The sequence below is a fragment of the Linepithema humile genome, chromosome 6 (assembly GCF_040581485.1).
Source record: "Linepithema humile isolate Giens D197 chromosome 6, Lhum_UNIL_v1.0, whole genome shotgun sequence".
In the NCBI taxonomy this organism is placed as follows: domain Eukaryota; kingdom Metazoa; phylum Arthropoda; class Insecta; order Hymenoptera; family Formicidae; genus Linepithema; species Linepithema humile.
Window position 1 is genome coordinate 28,764,993 of NC_090133.1, and position 22,255 is coordinate 28,787,247.

General features: G+C 37.8%; 1 protein-coding gene and 1 long non-coding RNA gene across 6 annotated transcripts in view; one reads left to right on the forward strand and one right to left on the reverse strand.

The window, feature by feature from the left end:
* Positions 1-18,883, forward strand: part of LOC105671390 (protein twist-like) — a 28,237-nt gene extending 9,354 nt beyond the window's left edge. Inside the window, exons 2-3 of one of the 4 annotated variants that reach the window (XM_067357754.1) lie at positions 6,349-7,508; positions 17,184-18,883. In XM_067357754.1, coding sequence (XP_067213855.1) covers positions 6,349-7,486 — 1,138 coding nt within the window. In that variant the 3' untranslated portion in view covers positions 7,487-7,508; positions 17,184-18,883. Of the gene's footprint in view, positions 1-6,348; positions 7,509-10,137; positions 16,809-17,183 lie in introns of those variants that run through there. The other 3 variants (XM_067357755.1, XM_012365518.2, XM_012365517.2) reach the window with 3 other exon arrangements.
* On the reverse strand, positions 1,948-18,964 carry LOC137000608 (uncharacterized). Of its 2 annotated transcripts, none has more exons than XR_010890884.1 (3): positions 5,640-6,146; positions 5,019-5,167; positions 1,948-2,524 (listed from the first exon to the last, which is right to left on the reverse strand). It is a non-coding gene; the product is annotated as an uncharacterized lncRNA (long non-coding RNA). The 2 variants fall into 2 exon arrangements; XR_010890883.1 differs by lacking the exon at positions 1,948-2,524 and adding an exon at positions 18,877-18,964 and having other exon boundaries at positions 4,600-5,167; positions 5,640-5,989.
* Positions 18,965-22,255: the final 3,291 nt, after the last annotated feature.

Sequence of the window (22,255 nt, forward strand, 5' to 3'; positions counted from 1 at the left end):
TTAATCCATTTCAATTCTAATTAATAAACAATTTTCTCACATTTATTATTCGTGCATGAGATAATGGTCGGTTCTCCCTAGAGGCGCACAGACGAAATACCGGGGCAAAAGATCACAAAAACCGGTTCGCCACACACCGAGAGCTGTAACATCTATTAAGAGGCCGACATCTTCGGTTTGCCATGGGCGGGCAAAAAATCCCGCAGGATGCGCGCGATCCCGCCGCCATTTCTGCCACCATAGTGCTCGTGGAGGGGAAGATTGTAGGTTAAAATGCTTGAATTAATGTCTTCAGGGAGGTACAGGACCTACATCAACGGGATCACAGAATCGACCCCGGACCATCGCGCGGTTGACAAAAAAGGGGCCTCATGAGCGACCGACAGGCCCCTCGGCCTCCCTCAGCTGGAGGTCCTATCATTTCAAGTCTCTACATCCTTTCCCTCCGTTTGTCACATCTATTGTAAACTTTTTTCTTTATGGCTTCACAGATTGCAGTCGTCGCGAGACGTAAAACTGATAGTAAATTTTTAACGACGTCGAACTACCAGCAAAGAGGCATCTTCTTACGCGTACTTTGTCTAACAAATTTTTGAATGAATTAAGAAAGCGCAGTTAAACAATTCTGTTATACATTAATCTAATCGCGTTCCATTCGTATCATTGTGTCGATTGTGCGTTGAAATTTTTAAAATCGGAAATCTGCTACAAAAAGACAGCTGTGCAAATATAGTTTTATAGAGAGTCAGTTTGCAAATGTTAAGAATATCCGCAGATATTCTTTCCCGTTGCAAAGAAAAACATCGGAACATTTATGAAGGTCTAAAAAATAACATATGAGTATTATCAGCTATTGTTTTAAAAAGGATCATTTTCACCAGAATACGGTCAAAAGCCACACAATAGAACGGAAACAACAGCTGTTTAAAAACAGGCACAAAGTGCTTCAAGAAGCACTTTTGAAGCATTTCAAAAACTGTCATTTAATTTCCGTTCTATTGTCTGGTTTTCGAAATTCTATTGTGTGGCTTTCATATTCAGTATGGCAAAAATAATCCTTTTCAAAACAATATCTTTTAAAAACACTCTGCGATACGCTAGCATAATCATTAAAATAATATATTATTTTTTCTAATCTCTTTGATTTTGTAAAGTCTAATTTAAGTCAAAATCGTTGCGATAAAATTTTATAAAAATTTCGATTTTTTATACTTTCTTGTATACAAATACACGTGTGAAAGATGGTGAAAGGCTTAAATGGTCTTTTACTTCTTGTCAGTTTAATAGATATCTATGGCACATTCTCTAAACTATATATCAAACTCGAAACATTTATTAATTTGCGTCATCATCGTTCGCGGAAGATTGCACAGTCCGTTATTTATTGAGCGATGTTTCACGATAATTGTATAATTGGCGGCGCTTCGAGTTTGATGCGTCAAGATTTCTATAATCGAGATTATTTACACCCTTGTAAAACAGGGATTCAATGAAACGTAATTCATTCCCATGCACCTTCGGAACACGTCTGGCGAACACATGTCTTCTGATCTACTAAGAAAAAGTATACGGCCCGCTCTCGTCGTGCGACATTGGCCGCGTTGGATGACGACGGAATCTAAACGTCGCTAATCTTCCGTCGTGAAATACGAAAGGCTTAACGAATCTTTTTATAGAATTACAAAAACAGGAGGAACAAAACATACAAAATTCATAATGAGGAAAAATACGCATCGCGCGTTCGATATGAAACAATAAATTGATGCCAAAAGACTCTAAATTAGAAATTTAATTAGAGAAGCCGAAACTTTCTCTTCGCATTACGTATACAATAAAGTAGAAAAAAATCAATATCATTAAAAAAATATATAATTAAATTCAAAATAGTCTCTCTCGAATGATAATTTTTAATAAGAAAAGTTTCCACGAAGCACACTAAAATATTTAACTAAAAAAATAATTAACACTAAAATAATATTTAATTTTACGAGTATAACGCATAATTCTTTAAAATGTTTTATGACTGAGAGTAAATTTTGATAATTTTCAGAACTAAGGAAAAGACAAAAAGGATTCATTTATCATTGTGTCAATATGTACAGTGGCGTGCAAAAGTTTCGGGCCTTTTTCATATCGCAGAGAATGCATGTGATGGTTAACGCAGAACAATGCTGCACAACCGACCATGCTAGCAATTTATACTGTAAAGAAAAATTTGTCGCACCTGTAAGTACCAATAAGCGGATATACATGACAGCCAGCCGTTTTTTCTTCCCTCTTCTTCCCTTGCCGTCTTCAAATGGTGTTCGCGCTAGCAAAAATGAAGAAATTTGTCGGAGTTTTCTGTCGACATTCATTCGTCGTCAACGCCATCTCCATCACTCTCGTCACCGTCGTCGTATACATTCACTGTGCCGGGAACGCAGTTTCTCAAATCGTGAGAGAAGGGACCACCCTCGTCGTCCGCGACACAAATATCGCACCGATTATTCGGCGATATCCGGCGCGGTCCTCGCGCGATACCCTGAAATCATAAAATGCGAGTCGGTGAAAAGCTCAGAATAAGTTTCTAGATTTAGGTGACATTTATGAAATATCACAGAAAGGGCAATATTTTAGCTACATTATCTTTCTATCTTTTTCAGATTCTTCGATTATTTTACTACATTCCATTTAATTTGCTCGTAGCGCGATCTTGTCGGAAACTGTACGAATCACCGAATACAGCCGCATACTTTTTCAACAGTGCGAAATCTTTATCACAGCTAAGTTGTTACACACGATCGCCGTATGCTGCATTATTCATTTCACGAGGCAAGTGAACAGACAGCTATATGTCGAACATATTGCAAAACTCCGTACTAAACGGACAATAACAAAGCACAAAAGAGATCAAATTCTCGGAATGCCCTTAAGTTGGTTTCGGTGTGTATTATAGTAAGAAAGAGTGTGTATTATAGTAGAAAAGAAAAGAAAAATTAAGTACATATGGCACAAAATTTATAACGAGTAAGAGAAAAGTTCTTTGACACTTTGTCAGATGCAAAATTTCTTCAGCAAGTTAATCACAAGTGTAGCGGCAAGTATTCTACAAACGCTGTTTTCCGTCTTATTCATTTTTCATCTTTTTCTTTGCCGTTTCTGCCGTACTTTAGCGAATAGATCTTGATTTCACGATTCAAAACGAAATACATTTCATGTGTTTCGTCGTGCAACAATGACTTTAGTTTTCCATGCTATACGCATATGTGGAAAATATGTTACATGCATGATAGTTGTAAATTTAAGAAGAAAGTCTTTTCCAAATAATACACAAAAATTCTTTTCATCGTAAATAATTTTGATGTTTCGTGTGACAGCAGATACCTAATGTCCAAAGACATTATTACTTGAAAAGCGCGTATCCTCTCAAAATACAACATCCTGTCCCTTCACGCCGTGATGTCGTGGGACAGAAGAGGGTTCGACAGGGACGTTTGAACTTGCAACGGTGCACAACGTCGAGATGCTTGCTCGCGGCGATTAAACTTTGCGCGCCGGCACACGCAATTACATCCGCGTTAATATCGTCAAACGACGCGTGCCCGCGGCGCATGTGGCCGCGAGAGAGATCGGCAAAGGTTGCCGTTCCACTTTGTAAAGCTCGGCAGGTTGACGAGCTGCTGGTCGTATCGCGGAATTTTTCTATTCGACTGTTTATTTTCGTAAAAAGTATCTAAATATCTTGTTCCAAATAGTTCAATTGTAATTGAGCTCGATGAAAAATTTGAGTCTGTTGTAAAAAAAAAAAAACAATTAGTCGACAATAAGCAAAAAGTTCAATTATCAAAAAATCTAATTAAAAACACACATTAAGTACAAATTGAAATATAAGCTTAAATTAAATAATTTCATTTTGACAAATATTTTTAGAGAAATTACGAAAAGTGTAGCAAAAAGTCTCGCGAACTTTGCCGCTTTGATCGTCGTCGGGTATTATTTTGGTATTCGACCATGTTATTTATCGGCCTGCCTATTGGCGATCTGATTTTCGGTTGGACCGTCGCCAGAACGGCAACGTACGGCTTCTGTCGGTCGTCTCGATTCCGAGAAGCAAGATTCGACGAGCGATGAATATTCATCCGCTAATATCATCGCGGTAACGTCGATTGAGTCGTTCAACAAAGTCGCTAAAAACTAGTATGAGGAATAAATCAATTGGTTCGCCAATCTTTTGACCGACGATCTCTTTATCAGTTTCCCGCGAGTATTCACAGATTGAATGTAAGAATGAAATTTTTGACATTTGCGAAGCTTTGTGATGTGCTTAAAAAATCTTTTTTACTCTAATTTTGAATTCAGGCTATAACGTATACAGTACATGCACAATTAACGTGATATTTTGCTTGAAATGAACTAATCGACTGATTCGATTGAGATGAAAACGGCGAACAAAGACCGTCTCCTCCGAGCCACCCTCGCGACTAAATATTCCGTAGGCGTGGCGTGACGTCGAACGAAATGGTAAATCACAGGCAAGACGAAAGGGGGAACGGGTAGGCTCGCGAGAAAATTCGAAACGCGGAATTTATAGACACCCTCAAAAGAGCTTTCGTCCGTCACAACAAACACGTTGCGGTGCATCCAACACGGCCATCCATCACGCGTGCTCGCGAAGCGAGCAAACGGGTGAGCGAACGATCGCGCGCCCCGCATTAATTTACATCGTAAAATCGTCGGCGATATTAATTTAGTTCGCGCGCGAGAGAACGTCAGCCCGAGCGATAAGTCCATTTGCAAATATTCACGCTGTAGGTTTAATCTTATATCCAATCATTATCGATATCCAATCATTAAGCTGAAGAAAAAACTATCAAAATTCGCATATTTTTTCCTTGTTAAAATATCGATTGAGATGATTTTTGTAAAGTTGCAAGCATCATTGCACAATCTTTGAAAAAATTGTTAATTTTCTCGACTTAAGCACAAAGTGGTACAAATTTTGCCAAAGTTTGAAAACAATATTTAAAAAGCCCTACCTTTTCTGAATTCTTGCTTCTCCTGTTACCTCGTTTTTTTATTCAGGAATGTACTTTTTACGTCGCTGCGTGAAGTTCTCCTATTTTTGGCCGCGTCGTAACTCTCATCGCTGATTTTTCATCCTCGGCCGGCTTCCGAGTTGCAGGAGCTTAAAAAATGTCGATACATCACTTTTCCGACGCGGCATTTCGTGGTGACTATTTTAAATCCTACCTCGCGAACTTTGTAAAAAAGCAACGATCTACTTTAAAGAAAATCGGAGGCAAAATATAGAAATTCTTTGATTTATTCGCTTGACAATTTGATAATTAATTTTTTAATTAATTTCTGCTTTAATATTGTGTCAAATAATGCAAATAAAAAATTATTTATTTTTCTGCGAAAAAAACTGTAATTAATACTACTTTTTAATATCAAACAACACACAACACGCGGACATACAAAAAATAAAAATAAATCATAACAATAAATCATAAAATGAATCAAATATTATACGAAACATTTATAAAATGCTTGCATTTAGTTTTCATTAAATTCCAATTTAATTAATTTTTTTCTCGATTATACCTACATCTTTTTCGTAAAAACTCTATTTTATTGTCAAATAAGGATTATTTTACCTTTTCTGCTCTGATTGGCAAAGAAGTTTGTCTTCTCCCTCTCCGCCACTCGGTCGTATCTACTTGCTCATATCGTTTTCTCCTTCTCCATCCGTGGGTGGGAACAAACATCCGTGGACCAGTCAAACTCAGAGGTGGGGTCCGTCCATCCTTCTTGCGCGACGAACGTTCTGAACTCTACTTTTGCCGGTTCGCAGTTCGGACAGTAATATTCGAAGACGACGACGACGTTGTTGATAAAGTGCCGGAAACGTCGAAAGAGACGCTCCGCGTCGGATTTCTCGCGCTCTTCCTCGCGCTCGCTCCTCGGTTTTCGCAGATTTTCGCCGTTATCTCCATGAGCTCCGTCGCTGAAAAATTAGCAAGCGGTCGATCGATTTTTTCCGCAGTGAAATCCCATGTCGTACGCGTAGTGCGTACTGACATAGCACAAACAGTTAATGTTGCGATCAATAACAGGAGTCCGGCGTTCGGTATCCGGTGGTCTGAATGATCCGAACATTACGGCCATTTGTATCGTCTACTGTTACAAAAATAATAAACCGTCGTTCCAAGTGTTGATTCTGATTGTTGTATCGTTTTTGCTGTTTATCGAAAAGTTTACGCTGCGCGTAACAATGCGGGGAGTAGGTTCGACGTTAGTGCCGCAGCCGGCACCAGTAGCGCTCCAGCAGAGACAGCAGTATATGTCGAATTTCTTTGTGCACAGCAACGGCAGTTCCGACGGCGGCTCGCAGACGGTTCATTACGACCGCTTCACGTCGTCGCATCTGATGGACCTCAGCAGCCCGCCGGACCATCAGCATCAGCAGCAGCAGCAGCAGCAGCAGCAGCAGCAGCAGCGGAATCTGTCGGATTATCATCAGCCGGGCAGTCATCATCCTCATCATCAGATCCCGGCCGGTTTCGTGTCACAAATCCCTCACTTAGTCTACAACGGTCCGGAGGAGATGTCCGCGGGCTTTCATCATCCCCATCAGCATCATCGCCAAACGCAGAATCACTCCAACGACAAGCTCCTGAGGGACTATCAGCAGCAGCTCGACTACGAGCAGCAGATAGATTCGCATCAGAACAACGGCGTGCTCAAGCCGCTGCACTCGACCAACACCTCGCCCTCCGAGTTCCTGTCGGATTACAGCCGGGACCATGAACAGAGTATCTGCGCTCTCACGCCGTCGTCGCAGGACGTGTACTCGCCCGGTTGCTGCGACGAGCTCACGGCACCCGGTTCCGTCCAGTCGGTCCAGGGATCCTACCATCAGACGGATATGATGGAGTACAAGCCGCGGGACGGGCAATTGGCGTACGGTTGCAACACGGCGATAACGACAGCGACGACGGCGGCGGCGGCAACGACGACGGCAACGACGCTGGAGCACCCCGTAACGGAACCGTCGTCGTCGACGTCGACGACGAAGCGTTACGAAGCGGCGGACGGCAGTCACAAGCCGAGCGTCAGGAAGAAACGGAGATACAACAGTAACGGCAGCAGTGACCACAGCAATCAGACTAACAGCAACGGCGAGTCGGAGGGTGAGAGCGTGTCGGCTTCTACCACCAAGATAAAGGTGCGCCGGAAAAGTGGTGCGACTAACGAGGAAGTGCAGGCCCAGAGAGCGATGGCGAACGTGCGCGAACGTCAGAGAACGCAGTCCCTCAACGAGGCGTTCGCCGCCCTCAGGAGCATCATTCCCACGTTGCCGAGCGATAAGCTGAGCAAAATCCAGACGCTCAAACTGGCCACAAGGTACATCGACTTCCTGTTTCAAGTACTGAAGTCCAGTGCCGCCGACGAGACCGACAACACAGGTAATTTCCATTGCATCAACGTGCACCGACTTTGATTCAAAAGCGGCAATAAAGAAGGTAAATAAAGAAGGTTCATCAGCACTGAATTGAACTATATCGCGGGCCAATAGGAACCGCAAGCGTGATTCGTACGACGCGAAATCATTTTCGATATATTCAGAAATTAATCCGATATTCTGAGCGCGAAAAGCGCCTGTTCTTCAATATTTTTGCAAAGAGACCTTTTATTTTTACAACTATCAAAAATTATTAATCTAACGATGCCGCGATAATTCCATTCTGCATTGTAAATAGACTGTAAATATGTATATTTTTTACTGGATTTTAGAATCAAAAAGGTTTCTTCACTTTGCGAATTTTTCTAGTAGAAAAAAATTCAAGTCGATCGATCACTTTTTGAGAAATCATCAATCAGTTTTTGCAAACACTCTTAGTTTCGAGAAAATCATATTGTATAAAGTTTCGAATGCAGATATAAAATCCGCATTACGATTATCAAATTGATTCCTGAGTGTATTAAAAATTATGTCGCACCGTCAAATGCGCTTGTGGCTTTCATTGACTTATAATATAGTTTCATTAATATCGACAACACATGAGAGTTAATAAGTTGATGATAACAAACTAAGCATTTTTGAAGAGACGAAATTAAACTGAGTTTATATCCGAATAATATTTTTTATTGGCCTTTTTGTCCATCTTAAAAAGAATACAAAGCTTACTGTATATGTAGTAGTTTTCGAGACTGTTTAATTTAGAGGCGCATTTAATACAGTTTTATCCTTTTATGATACGCCGAAACATAGTGTGGGTTGCCTCTTAAAAATGCTCAACTTGTAATTGTCGATCCTTAGCCGCATTAGCACGTATTCAATGCACCTTTTTTCTTTGCTATATCATTTACCATATTCGCCATTAAATCTGCAATAATTAAACCTTGGTCTACATTTTCAAGACATATAATAAAAATTGCGCCATCGCTCACAAGAGATGGTGTGAATCCCTAGCGAATTATCGTTATGATTCCAGTATTTCAGGATTCCATAGAAGATAAAATATTATGTAAATGCAGAACACAAATATATATAGTTACTGAATTGTAAAAAATTTAAGAAAATGCTCTCGTGCTAAGTATTTGTCTTTCGCTATTAAATATCGAGGTATCGAGAATTACAATTTCGCTACTTCCGAAGCAAAGTATCAAGCAGCTCATTCGCGTCAAAATCCGATAGTAAATTTTTTTTTTCAATTTTTCAATTCAAAAACTATATTATGTAGACGAAAGATGACATTTTTTGCTATAATTTGAATGATCGTCTTGCGGCGAGAGAACGCTGCGAGTTTACTTCACCGCACATTGTTTGAGGAGACGCTCGAGGATCGTCTCCGTCGGCACGTTCTCCACCGAGCGGCACGTGTTTACACATGTTGGGTCGCCCAGGCTTGTTTACAGCGCAACATAATTAAACAGACTCCTACTGGCGGATTTCTGTAATTTACACGCTATAAGCCTGGACGACGTATACACTTGCGTCCCCGTATAAGTGATCCGCGCGAGACGCTCGCTCTTCATATCGCGCATTTATCGCTCTCATAATATTTGTAAACTCAGTGAGAGATAAATCCCCCGTGGCCCACGCGGATCCGAATTTTTAATGTCTAAAATAATAAACAACGCAATACTTAATAGCAGTTTTATCGCTCGATTTTACGGATATTCCACTTTTGAGTAAGTATGAGCGAGCGTTGAGCTGTACTAGCTTGTTTAAACTTCCAATCAATGGAATCAATGTAAATTGAGAAAAGAATGAAAATCAAATGTTTCCTCAACGATAACAACGAAATTTTGTCTACGTGGTAAAATCCATTGTCGACCATCACGCAGCAAATAAAATTTCTGTTTCTAAAATCAAGAGCAAAATAAAATGTACTTGTAAAATTTGATTTCTCATTTTAGAAATGTTCTGTATAAATAGTTTTGTATGAATCAGTTGAGAACGCCCGGTATATGCCGAGAATGCACCGATAATTCTGCGCGAGTAACGATATCGCAATACGCTGACGGCCCGGAGCCGGCGCCGATCGTTCCCATTCGCTTCTGCGACGAATTCGCGAGAGACGGAAATATATACCGTTCATACTTCTTTTATTCGGCTCGCGCGATGCACTTCCTTTTTATTTCGGATCTCGCATTATACGCGGACAGAATTATCGTGTAACGACTCCTCGAGCTCTCCTTCCGTTCAGTTTCTCTCGCCGGCTCTTCTTCTCACTCTTCGCTCTTATATCTCTTTACCAAAATAGAGTAAAAATTGGAATATCGAAAAAATAATGTACATCTTTTTACGAGAAAAGAAATTTTCTGACGAGTGTAAGAAAGTTTCATTAACACGTCAAAATACAATTAAACGAAACAATTGAGATTTCGAAATAAATAATTTCTCAATTTTACAAAGTGAATATAATTCTCATTAAACTTTCGGTAATTTTGAAATAAGTACTCGTCAGTTTTTACAAGTTTTTTATATAAACCAATTATTAATTTTTTATTGACTGTACTATATTTTTCAGATATATAAGAAAACTCAATGCAGAACTCATTGCGCCATTCTTATCTCTCACTTATAATTTGGAGAAAAATATTATATGATCATACGGTAATAAAAAGAAATTTGTTTCTGTTTAGGACTTAGGGATCGCTCCAGGGATGCGATTAAGGCCGCGAAAGAAGCTACATCGACGACCTCTAATTACATATCGCACGACAAATTGTCTTATGCTTTTAGCGTCTGGAGGATGGAAGGCGATTGGTATCCAAATCCTTAGGAGATAAGTAGCTAGTATATTGTTATAATAGTAACAGTAATAATGTTTAAGATAAAACGACGAAAGATCGAAATTTTTTTGTGAAATTTACTGCAAAATATCTTTGCTTAACAAAAATACAAATAAAATTTTTACGTCAAATTGTGTTTGAGAAAACAATTGCTATAAAAAAAATAAAACTATATTTTTCTTTAAAAAATCGATACAGAATATATCGTCGTTATTTCGACAATTCACAATCCTATGTATTGATATTAACAATATTATTTAACGATATTGATAAAAACAAATCTGTCTTTCTGTTCGATGTTTCTGCGTTTATTGCACATATTGATTTACGATCTTTCGCTGGTCTTTTCGAGACCTATTACTTTCGTATCAAAATAAAATTGAATGAGTGTGAAATAAAATTTTGCTACGAAAGTAGATTTGGACCATTGATTTGTGGAGCGAAAATACGAGGTTTTGCGAAAGCAATTGAAAAAGCACTATTACCAAAATAATTTTAGGGATCGCGTTATGCATTCGTTCATGCCTCCGCAGTCACTCTGTCAGCTAACGAAAGAGATTTCTATCAGAGATCGAACATTGGAAAATGAGTACTAGCGGCGCGTGAAACTATTCTAGTGCGGATTGATCTCACACACACGATATAATTACACATTTCTCTTCCGGTTTCGCTTTACCGCCCTTTGAAATCTAATCACGGCAGTTAATTCTGTCCCCGTTAATTCCGCGCCGCGGCATCGCTCGCACGCTCGCAATAATGTAAGCCAATAATTTATCCGTCTTCTCGTCGGACTATTAACGGCGCGACAACTCGCCGCGGTGTGCGGCGAGCAAAGGCCGCGTCGTTGTCGCCGACAACGTATGTGCGTAAAGCGCGCTTATTAGCCAGCGTCGCGTTACGCACCTGCATTAATCAACGAAATTATCTCGTCGCGCGGCAGCAAAAACGATCGTGGCATGATGGATCTTTGTTCCCGTTCGCGTGGATTAAATTGGTATCCCGGTGCGAGTGCGATCGCACTTGTCTCGTGTTACTCGCTTCGAAGTAAACCATAATACATATAAACGTTATAAAAATTTCTCGGGTTCCTAAAGTAAGAGAATTTCGGAGATTTTATAACTCGGCTGCTTATCTCGGGTATATGAGAAGGAATAATTTTATCGGGATTGTCACTGGAGAAACAATTATATATGAAAAGGAACAATTTTATTGGAATTGTCACTGGAGAAACAATTATATATGAAAAGAAACAATTTTATTGGGATTGTCACTGGAGAAACAATTATATATGAAAAGAAATAATTATATATCAAAAGAAACAATTATATATGAAAAGGAACAATTATATATGAAAAGCAACAATTTTATTGGGATTGTCACTGGAGAAACAATTATATATAAAAAGGAACAATTATATATGAAAAGAAACAATTATATATGAAAAGGAACAATTTTATTGGGATTGTCACTAGAGAAACAATGATATATGAAAAAGGACAATTTTATTTAGATATATATTATCACTGGAGGATTTTTGCATTTCCTTTTAGCGTATCCTTTTAGTCCGGCTAATTGTCGAACAGCATGTTCCGAGCTGTTCAATTGGCCGCGCAAAATATTTTTATTCTATTATAAAGATATGACAGGGCATCTCGTGAGATGTCTTCAGTAAAGAAATATATATATATTCACATATATATATTTTATGCAAAAAGATATATATACAGATATTTTACGCGTATATATACGTAAAATAACTGTAAATTTATTTGTGTAAATGACTGATTTATTACAATACTAAAAATTATTTTTATCTGCAAGTTATAACTTCACATATGTGTGAAAATTGACACTTTTATTAGTCTCAGAATTATATACTTAATTGTGTAATTTTACACTAAATTTTTTTTTACAGTAACGTTTTATACAGTACAATTTTATACAGTAACGTTATCGTACAGTCTGATAAATTTGAGTCACTAATTAGCTATTGATTACTACATATTAATATTATATAATGGTTCTTCAAAGATAAATATTGACAAAGAAAGCAATAAAAATCAGAAGCGCGATTATTGAAGCGCAAGAATCTATTATCAATTAATATGCAAGGAACATTTTGGCCACAATGTCGGATTTTTTTTAGCGTGAGGAAATGTAAAGAAAGAAATAAGAGGGTTCAAATTGTTTGGAAAATATACAAAAATATAGAAAATATTAAATTCAATTAATTAATGAGTTTATCGCTTTCATATTTTTTTGCATTCTCCATATAATTTGATTCTTTTCTATCTTTTTTTGCAAGTTAAAGTTCTTCCTTCAAGTTAAAGTTCAGAATTGTGGCCGAAATGTTCTCTTGTATTGATCCTCTGACTCACGTAATTTCGCTTGAATACGATGTATTTCGTCGGAGAGAACCAGTATGTCTAACCATTTAATAATAGTCGGACTTGGAACTGCCTTAACCCTTTGATTTCGAGACACTCGAAAGCAAGGTGCATACTGTGTACATGCGAACTAAACCAGTAATCGTTTCTATATACAAGATTCTCGTGTTTTTGCATTAAAAATGAAGGCGTGTCTAAAGACGCCGATAGTGAGCGAGAATCTATCGAAGCTATCTAAAGGCGCTAACGGCGGTCGAAAGATTAAGGAAACAACCTTCTTAGGGAATGAGAGCCGGGGAGAGGATAAAAAAAATTAACGAGTATTTTGGCGCCTATCGGTCGGGCACAATATTATTTTTTTCACCCGAGATGACAGTCGCTGCGAGACGGAGTCGCACGCATCGGCTTCTTCATCGCGTAACGCGTATAAAACAACAGCCGTCGCCGCGCGACTTCGGTACTCACGCCGCCGTGAATAATATTCCCGAATGGCGTTAGTTTATTTTAAACCGGTCAAAGCAAACTTTCGGCCGCATTTTCAGCCGCTTAACGAAGACACGCTGCGTTAAAGAGCCCGACGACTCTTTATTACGGCAGTGAATCTTCGCGAAAAAAAGCGCGGGAGGACGAGCGGAGAAGAAAAAGAGGCGCGCGCGATTCGGCGCGAGTAGCGAGTCGCCGAAGGCAGGACTTTCGCAATGCGTATCGAAAAGTTTGTTGATTTAATCTCTAATCCACAATAATGTGCATCCATAAAATATTGATACTTTCAACGAAATAATTATATATGTGGGGAAAAAAAACGAGATTTTCATAAATCCACCGCGTCTTAATTGCGCGAAACAGAGATGAATTTCTATTTCGCGAATAAATTATTCCCCTTTTACGCGACTCTGTCGTCTATATTGCATAATATACGTATATCAACTACCTCATCGTTATTATTTATGCACTTCAGAGTTGCACTCGTGCATTTCTCTCGTACGAAGGCGTTCAATTAACTGAGATCCAGCGGACGCAAGCACAGGAGTTCGCGCGATTAGCACCGGCCGCCGTCCGAATTTCCTCGCTATTCCGCTAACGTTAATTGGCCCGGTAAAAACATTTATCAACGTTTCGTCCGGCGACAGTCTCGAGGGAATCGCGCGACAGCGGGAGAGAATCGCGCTCTCCCGCCTTTTTTTATTCGTCGCGCAACGCGTCGTTGCTGGCCATAAATCTCTTTGAATTCAATTAGCCAAGACACATCTAACGTTCGGCGTCTCTCCGCCTTTTCGGGAACCCTCCCGATGATGTTCCGCGCCGCGCTACAAAAACAAACCCGATGCATCTGTCTTCTGCCCCGCGCTCGCGCGATGCATTTATCCCAGGGTGGCCGTTCAAAATCACGGGCATTAGATGATTTCAATTAAAAGTGCTATTGATCAACATATAATAATTATTAAAAAGTTTGGAATATCTTATAATTTTTAGATAAAACAGAATATAATTATTTTTTCAATTATACTGATATTTTTAAATGTAAACCCTATTTAGATGGAATTTAAAATTAAAACAACAAAATTACATATATGTCCAATATCCAGAAATAAAACTGATGGAACACTTTATTGCAGAAAAACAAGCAATCTTAGATTCACACTATCTAGTATCGAAACAAAAAAATATCAAAAATGCAATCATTAAAATATCAGAATTGTCAGATGATCAAAAAGAGGGAATTTCTTGAAAAAATTTAGTTGCTATTGCAAATTTGAGTTCCTAATTTTGCGTTGTTTTAATCATAAATTTCATGTCAATAATGTTTGTTCATAAAATTACCTCGATATTTTTAATAGCATAATTATATTCGCAAAAAATTATTAATTTATATAAAAACTATAAGATGCTCCAAATTTTATTCGGACACCCTGTATGCCCAAAAAGGCGGTGGCAAAAGAAAGATGTCGAGAGTGACCGTGACAGCTGCTTCACTTCGCGTGGGCCTAGACAACAAGCCGAACGGCAACGTATATATTCAAGGACGATCCGCAAGAGAAGCGTTCTCTCTTTCTTCCCTTCAATCCCTCTAATACAATTATGATATCTTCAAAAATAATTTAAATGCGAAAACATTTGAATCGCGGGCGAGCGAGCGAGCAATCAGCGGTTATGATTCTGGCAAAACCGTGTATTCACATTTCAGTATTTAATTAACAAAAATGTAATTGATACCATTAAGTTGCATCTAAAATTTAATATAAAAAAATAAGTACGCGCGAAAACATGCGAGAGTTGTCTCCAAAGTAAAGATAATGTTTCTTCTTAATACACGTGTTTAGTTATTTTTCAATATAATCACTATAATCACTATAATGACATTTTTTTGGTAATGTCAAATTCTGCCGTATGTAGCCTTCTGTAAGCAGAATGATCAAAAACCATTGCGGTTAAAATTACGTCAAGATCTTGCTTCAAGCAATTTTTGTTTCTTTTTATTAAAAAAACATATTTGGCTACTAATAAGTTTGATGAAAAATGAAGCCATCGGTAATTGCATTGACAACTATGGTGATTATATTAAAAATTAACTAAATGTATGTATTAATATGTATGTAATATATAATAAAATATACGTATTATTTATATATATATAAAAAGAGAAATTTTATAATAAATGTTTTTTAATTTTTATCGCGTTTATACAATCTTTGCTGTTTGAGCAACTCGCGTATTCTTATCAATTTCATCCTTTGATTGCGGGATTCAAAAGCAACACTTTTTTTTTAATCTTACATAAATATTATACGAACATTATATTCTATATTAAATTCTAGATCGTGCGTTTTAAATCGTCTAAAATTGATTGCAGTTATAAATTAATGTATGTTACAAAGTATAAAGATGTATGTTGCACACAATGTACGATATAAAAAGTACAAAGTGCATGAATAAAGACTCGCTAAAGAATCGCGAGAAGTGACTGCATCTTTCACGAGAAAAAATCAAAAAGTAAAGGAATTTTTTCTAAAGAGTACGATTCTTCAAATGTTTCTTTATTTTTTTATTTACCCTCGTAATATGCAAATGACTTTTAGTAAAACGAAGTTGTATTGCCTTATATTATTATAGGATTTTTCCTGAGGAATGTTCGATATTTCAGGAGATTATTCTTCAAGTCCAAACTAGACCTAAGAAACACCTTTTTAAAGTATTAGGCATTTCTCATAAAACACCCTATATGTATTTTTATATATATGTATATATAAATATATTTTTACGATGATGTATAACTATGTAAGATAAAAGTTCTAAACGGATTCCGTCTTTTAGGGGATTCCATTCTCGAATATATTTTTATATATATATCGAATATATGAACGCTTATATATGAAATAGAATTTTATAAGTAAAACTTGAACTCAGGTGGTCGAGTAATGTAATAATTTATTCATTCTTCATCTTAAAGAACATCTCTGCGCGAACAGCGCAGTCGTTGTGTATCATTAGATAATACATTTATATACACATACATATCTGGTTAACATACATTTTCCGCCTCTTTTTGTAAATAGCGTTTTGTAAATAGACACGTAGGTTTCAACGGAGCTTTCAATGACGAAATATTAATATTGTAAAGGTTTTCAAAGGCAAATAATAGAAAAGAAGGCAATAAGAACCACAAGTGTAATTGTTCGAGTGCAAGAATTTAACGATTGTTAATCAATAAACAAAGGACATTTTGATTATAATTTCAAATCCTTTTCAGTCTAAAAAAATATAAAGAAAAAAAAAATGGTCAAACTCAAACAGCTAATAGAATAAAGATCGACGATTGATAAATCGAAACGGTCTTTGTGTATTAACAGAAAATAGTTAATAATTTTTGCACTCTTATAACCGTGATTCTATGGCCTTCTTTATCATTGTTTAAGGGAATCTCAATAATCATTCCTTCGACTCATCGATGTTATCCGTATTTTGCTTATTTATCCAAGCGCCTTCGCATTTTTAATGTACAGTATTTTTATATTGCCGATAAATAGGGAAATAAAAGAAGAATAAAATTATAGCAAAAAATGAAAAAAATAAAAATTGATTCAATGATAAAAGAATCAAATTGAAAATATATATTTCTTTAAATATGTAACAGTATATTATATATGTTTCTGTCTCCCCATCATCCTGAAATATCAATCTGTTCTTTCAGCTTCGTCATATAAAGAGTGAAGCTTTAATTTATTGAATCCTGAAAAATCTATTACTTATAAAAAATTAAAAAAATTTTTAATTATCTCCTCTAAAAAACTGTTAATGCAAATTTTTCACTTTTTGATTTCTCCTATAAGATTCAACGTGCTTTGGGAATTATCAACTCTCAACTGTTATAATTACGATGTTGGTTTCGCAGCTGTGCAAAACTTTAATGCATCTAAATGCAAGACGGCGACGTATCAAGACGTCAACACGGAAAATCGACGTGACATACGAAATTATTAAACCCTCGACTATTACGGTTTATTGTTACAGGCTAGATCGGCGATTATACGGAGACTTAACGCGACAGCGAATCGCGCGAAAACTTATGATGTCAGACGCGCATAACGAGCGTTTCGCGAAGCGCACGGATACTCCCAGATCGTAAATCAGGAGGTCCACCATTGTGGGAAAGAGGATACGCTCGCGGTTACGTGCGAGCGAGATGAAGATGAAGAGCGACGGAGAGATCGAGGGAGCGCGAGGAGAGGGGAAACGGATTGGATAAATAATTTACCAAACGCCGTCCGGCGACGGCGGCCTTAATGGATTAGACGTGCCAGTGCAAATATTATTGCAAGCAACAGGCCGAATAGTGACGCCCAAGCCCGCCCCTTTGGCCGAAAGCTGTGTCATCCAGCGTGCATCTAGACCAATCGCGTAAGATCGGATGGGATGCTGACTCCTCTCCGCGCTGTACCCGAGCTGTATCCGGAGATGTCTGTCCGATGCTCGAGAAATTGCGAGACGGTTTTGTAATCGTCGTTCTTCGCCAACTGCTCTCGCGTTTTTATCGGCTTTCCAAATCACCGTTTGAAAATTAATTACGTGATCTGATCTCTAATAATAATTTGCGTCTTAGTTTTTATTTATTATTTGATAAATTTTTATTTTTACTGAGACGAAACTTTATGTAAATTATTAAAAGGCCTAAATTTTATTTTTTTTATTTATCTTTTTAAAATGTAATTAATAAATTTTTCAATTAAAATTTAGGCTCTCTTCAATCAGATGTAAGGCAATTCAATTTTTTTAATTTAATTGTATTAATCAAAATTTTTAATCAACAGATCTTAATGTCTATTGCTATTAATACAAAGCGCGGTACTATTATTAAAGATAAAACTGAATGTTCAAGTCTGCGTTTTGTATTGCAACGACACTCGACCCACGCGGTGTGTATATGCAATGATGAATACAAAAAAGCAGCGCCCGTATGTAACGATGACATTAAACATCGGAACTCGTAAAAGCGAGTTGCTCCGACATAATCGGCGTCTGGAGCCGCTGGAAGGATTTCCATCGGGGACTTCACGCGTTCGTAAATAAAGCGTCACGGGTGCGCGGTGGGTCGCTATGTTTAGTTTAGGCGGTTTCTTAGATTTTCAGGATCACCATGTGAGAAAAAGTCGAGTCTTCCGTTACCGCTGAACCGTTTTGCAATCGATACAACGCGATTCTAGACCGATTCTCACGATTATGCGATTAAAAAATAAATTTTGGCAACGCATTTTGCCTAAATTTTTATCTCAACGTGTCATTTCTCGATTTTTATGTTAATAACGGACAAATAATTTTGCATCCTCGTAAATTGCTTGTAGATTATAATATTCTGCTATTAATTGCATTTAATCTAATTTTTATCAGAATTTGGCATAAAACTTTAAAACTAACGACTTCAATTTCTCACAGTTTATTCAAAATACTAATTAATCCTTTAACTGCTGAATTAAGTTTCAGACGTTAATATCTGAATGCTGAATTATTTATATACGCTATCCAAGTTCCAAAAAAAAATTAAATATAGCATTGAACTAAAAATTCAGGAAATATTTTCTAAACGGAATACTGATAGCGTATCAAACATGTAATTAAAAGCCAAATAAATAATTTAGCATATTTGCTGCAATTAAAGGATTAATCGATATCAACTTGCATAATCAGTGTAAAAAACATGATTGATTACCTTTATAATGCGAGAAGAAGAAAATGGAAGAAGAGAAGGTGGCGGGGGAAGGCGCAGCGGGCGTGACGTAGCCGAGGACCGACATCTGTTCTCTGTCTTTTCTTCCTAAATCACCACAATTTCTGTCACTCCTTTCGTTTTCCCCGCGAATGATGAATCGCCCGTCGTTAGTGCCAGTGGCTGTGCGCCCTCCGCGTCGCGCGGCACCGTGCGCCCATACATATTTATATCTGAATAGGGCCGATCCGATGGCGCACTTATTCGTGCGCGCCGGGTTTTACGCCGGCAGTAAACCGTTCCGCGCTCCAGATTATGGCACTCACCCGCGATAGACGTGGGTAAATACGCGGGGAAACCACCGTGCTGGTTTCCGGCACCGAGTCCGCGATAGAGCGATGGAGTGATCGCGCGGAGCGACGTCGCCGCGGATGGAAATAGAACCGTGCGAAAATCCGCCGCCGAAAACTGACAGCTCACGTATTTGTGTGTATGTCTGAAACAAACTATCCACTGCGAAGATTTATACAAAGAAAGGTAACGGCGCGATTTAGCAGAATCGGGATTTAGATGTAATTTTCGACGATTTGTTGCTAGAACGCCAAAAAGATAGCTCTACCATAAAGTTCGACTGAAAATTGTAATTGAATTCCGGCTCTAAATTAAAGTCATATTATTTTATATAAGTCCTTTCAAATTCATGAAAATTCTTTTGCAGAAATCCTGTACGTTTTTCACAATTATATTGAAATACATATACACAAATATGCAAGATACATAATCAATAATGTACTTTATTAAACGTAATATTTGTAATATAGAAACACGACGAAGCAATCAAATTTTGTGTGCAATAATAATTCTTTAAGGAAAAAGATTTCATAAGTACAAGTTTTATTAAAATATGTAAATATTAGTAGACTCGTATTTGAGAGAATTCTCTCATAGCAATGACTATAAATATTTATGTAAATTTATTTAGTTATAAATAAGAGTAAAAAGTTATAATTATAATCACAAATAATTGTAAAGAATTAAATCAAATAAATTTATTACGCAAAAACCAACTAACGTAGCATTGTCATTTCAAATCCAAATAATCTCTCGCGCTTCTCAGCACGATGAGATCATTTGAGAGATCAGTTTTTTATAACACGATAAAAAAATGTCGTGCTATTAAAATTTAAAACTGTTTATTTTTTTCCACGGCTAATTGTCTCGTTCTTGGCGCGACAAGGCGCGTCTTGTTAAAATGACAAATCAGGCCGCGCCGATTCTGGTCTCGATAAATCACTGTCGTAATAAAAGCAATTTTTACCAGTCGGCGTAGGGCGCGACGACGTTTTCTCTCCTTTCTTCCGAAACTCCGAAAAAGTATCAGCCGCGACACGGACGCGATCGCTGGCAGCTCATTAAGCCGCGTAATGAGGTCGTCCCTACAGTTAATTATCCGGCAGACGGTTTTCGGTGGTCGTGCTCTCATTTCCCCTCTCTTTCCATCGCGATCGCGTCTCCTCCCAACCGTAGAAAGATGTAAAATGATTCCACGAACCATTCCGGCCCGATTGACGACACCCTAAATCACCCTCGCGGGAGAGCCCTCATTTCGTTCATTTCCGGTATCGAACTGCCGCATAAAAGCTCGGTGACTTGGAATTTCGATCGTGACCGAGCCGAAAATCGGTCTTTCCACCGAGTATGATTTATAGTTGCGGTGTAAACGTTTCGAAATTGCATTCGCAGAATCTGGCACAGCTCGCACTGTAAAAGCAATTCAAAGAGATTATTATATACTCTTTTAATTCAACTTTCGTAATCATTTTCGGGCTCTAATTCACGGTTGGGCGTATTTTTTTTCATTTTCAGATAGAAAAAACCTTAAAAAGTTCTGTAAATAAATTTAAAGTAATTGTAATAATCTTTGAGGTTTTATCTAAATTTTCGTCAACAGAAATACGTGTATTTTTCATTAAGCATTAATTAGTGAACTCTAAAGCATATATATATGCAGAGATAAAGAATTGAAATTTTTAAATACCTTATTAATTTGATAAACTCCAGGTGTTCGCTTCTGAACACGATCGTTTTAATAAATGTATATCAAATACACGCGCATCCTGCCGCGGACATGTGCATCTTATTTATGCAGGACTCGAAGCGAGACCGAAAGTGTCCTGGCGCCTCCCCCGATGATTTACACGCAAGAGGCGGTCGTCGTGGACGCGGAAGGGTATTCCAACGGTAAGAGGGTGAGATTACAGATGGCGGCTTCTTCGATGGGAAAACGACTGGTCGCGGCGCGACTTCCTTGTTATTTCGTGCCCGAATAAATTGCTGTTTGCTTCTTTTGCGGGATGTTTTTCCGGATTAAAGCGGATCATATTAACGGCGACGGTTGAATAAGGAATAACATCACGTCCGCGACATGTGCCGACCAATCGCTCGCGTGTGGCGGAAAAACGACGGGAATCACTTCAAGATTAAAAAGCAGCCGTCAGCTATTGTGTAAAACAGAAAATTGAACATGTTATTAATAATAAAAAAAACTTACTAAACTAAGAATTTGTAGAAAGCAGCAATAAAAATTTTAAAAATTACAATTTCTAAAATAAAATCTGCGAAACAGAATTATTTTAATTGGAAAAAAATTATTCAGCATCTGAAACGCAAATAAATTGGCATAGTTTGCTGTCAATGTTCGATATAAAAGCAAATGTTTAATCAAAAGGAAACAAAGTGTCGAGTTTAAACGAAAGTCAAGGCAGAAGTTAATATACACAATTGCAAACGGAAATTTTGAAAGAGTCGATAAACAGTTACTAAACGCGGAGACCACTGAGAAAACTCTGCCGCGCTCCGATTTATCTGCGGCGCGTAAGAAGTAATAAACACGACATTGGCAAGAAAACGGGCGCTCGGTTCACAGGATGTCTCCTTCCTCCCGAGCGCACTTGGACAACGAGGCATTCAGCGCCGTGATTCTAACAGTTTACCGTTCCGGTAAACTGTGCAGCTACCATAAGAGAATGCTCGCTGTTCCTTTATTCGAAGCTCCGCGATAAACGATAAACGAACTTTCTCTCGTTCGCGAAACTCTTTTGTAACAAACGTCTTTAAACTGCAAAATGTAACGATTGGCATAATCGTCTATCTTGGTTTCTCAAACTTAATTTTCAAAAAATTGTACCGTTTAAAACTCGAATACTCTACATTAATGATTTGTTTAATCCATAATTTTTTTGACGGTACGATAATATTCTGGAACATTTTATAGATACATGTTCTTAATAGGTAAAGATGTTTTTTTGATAAAAATTGGATTTGATAAAACAAAGGAATGAGTATAGAATTGTCTTGAGTGAGATGATCTAAAGACGTGTGG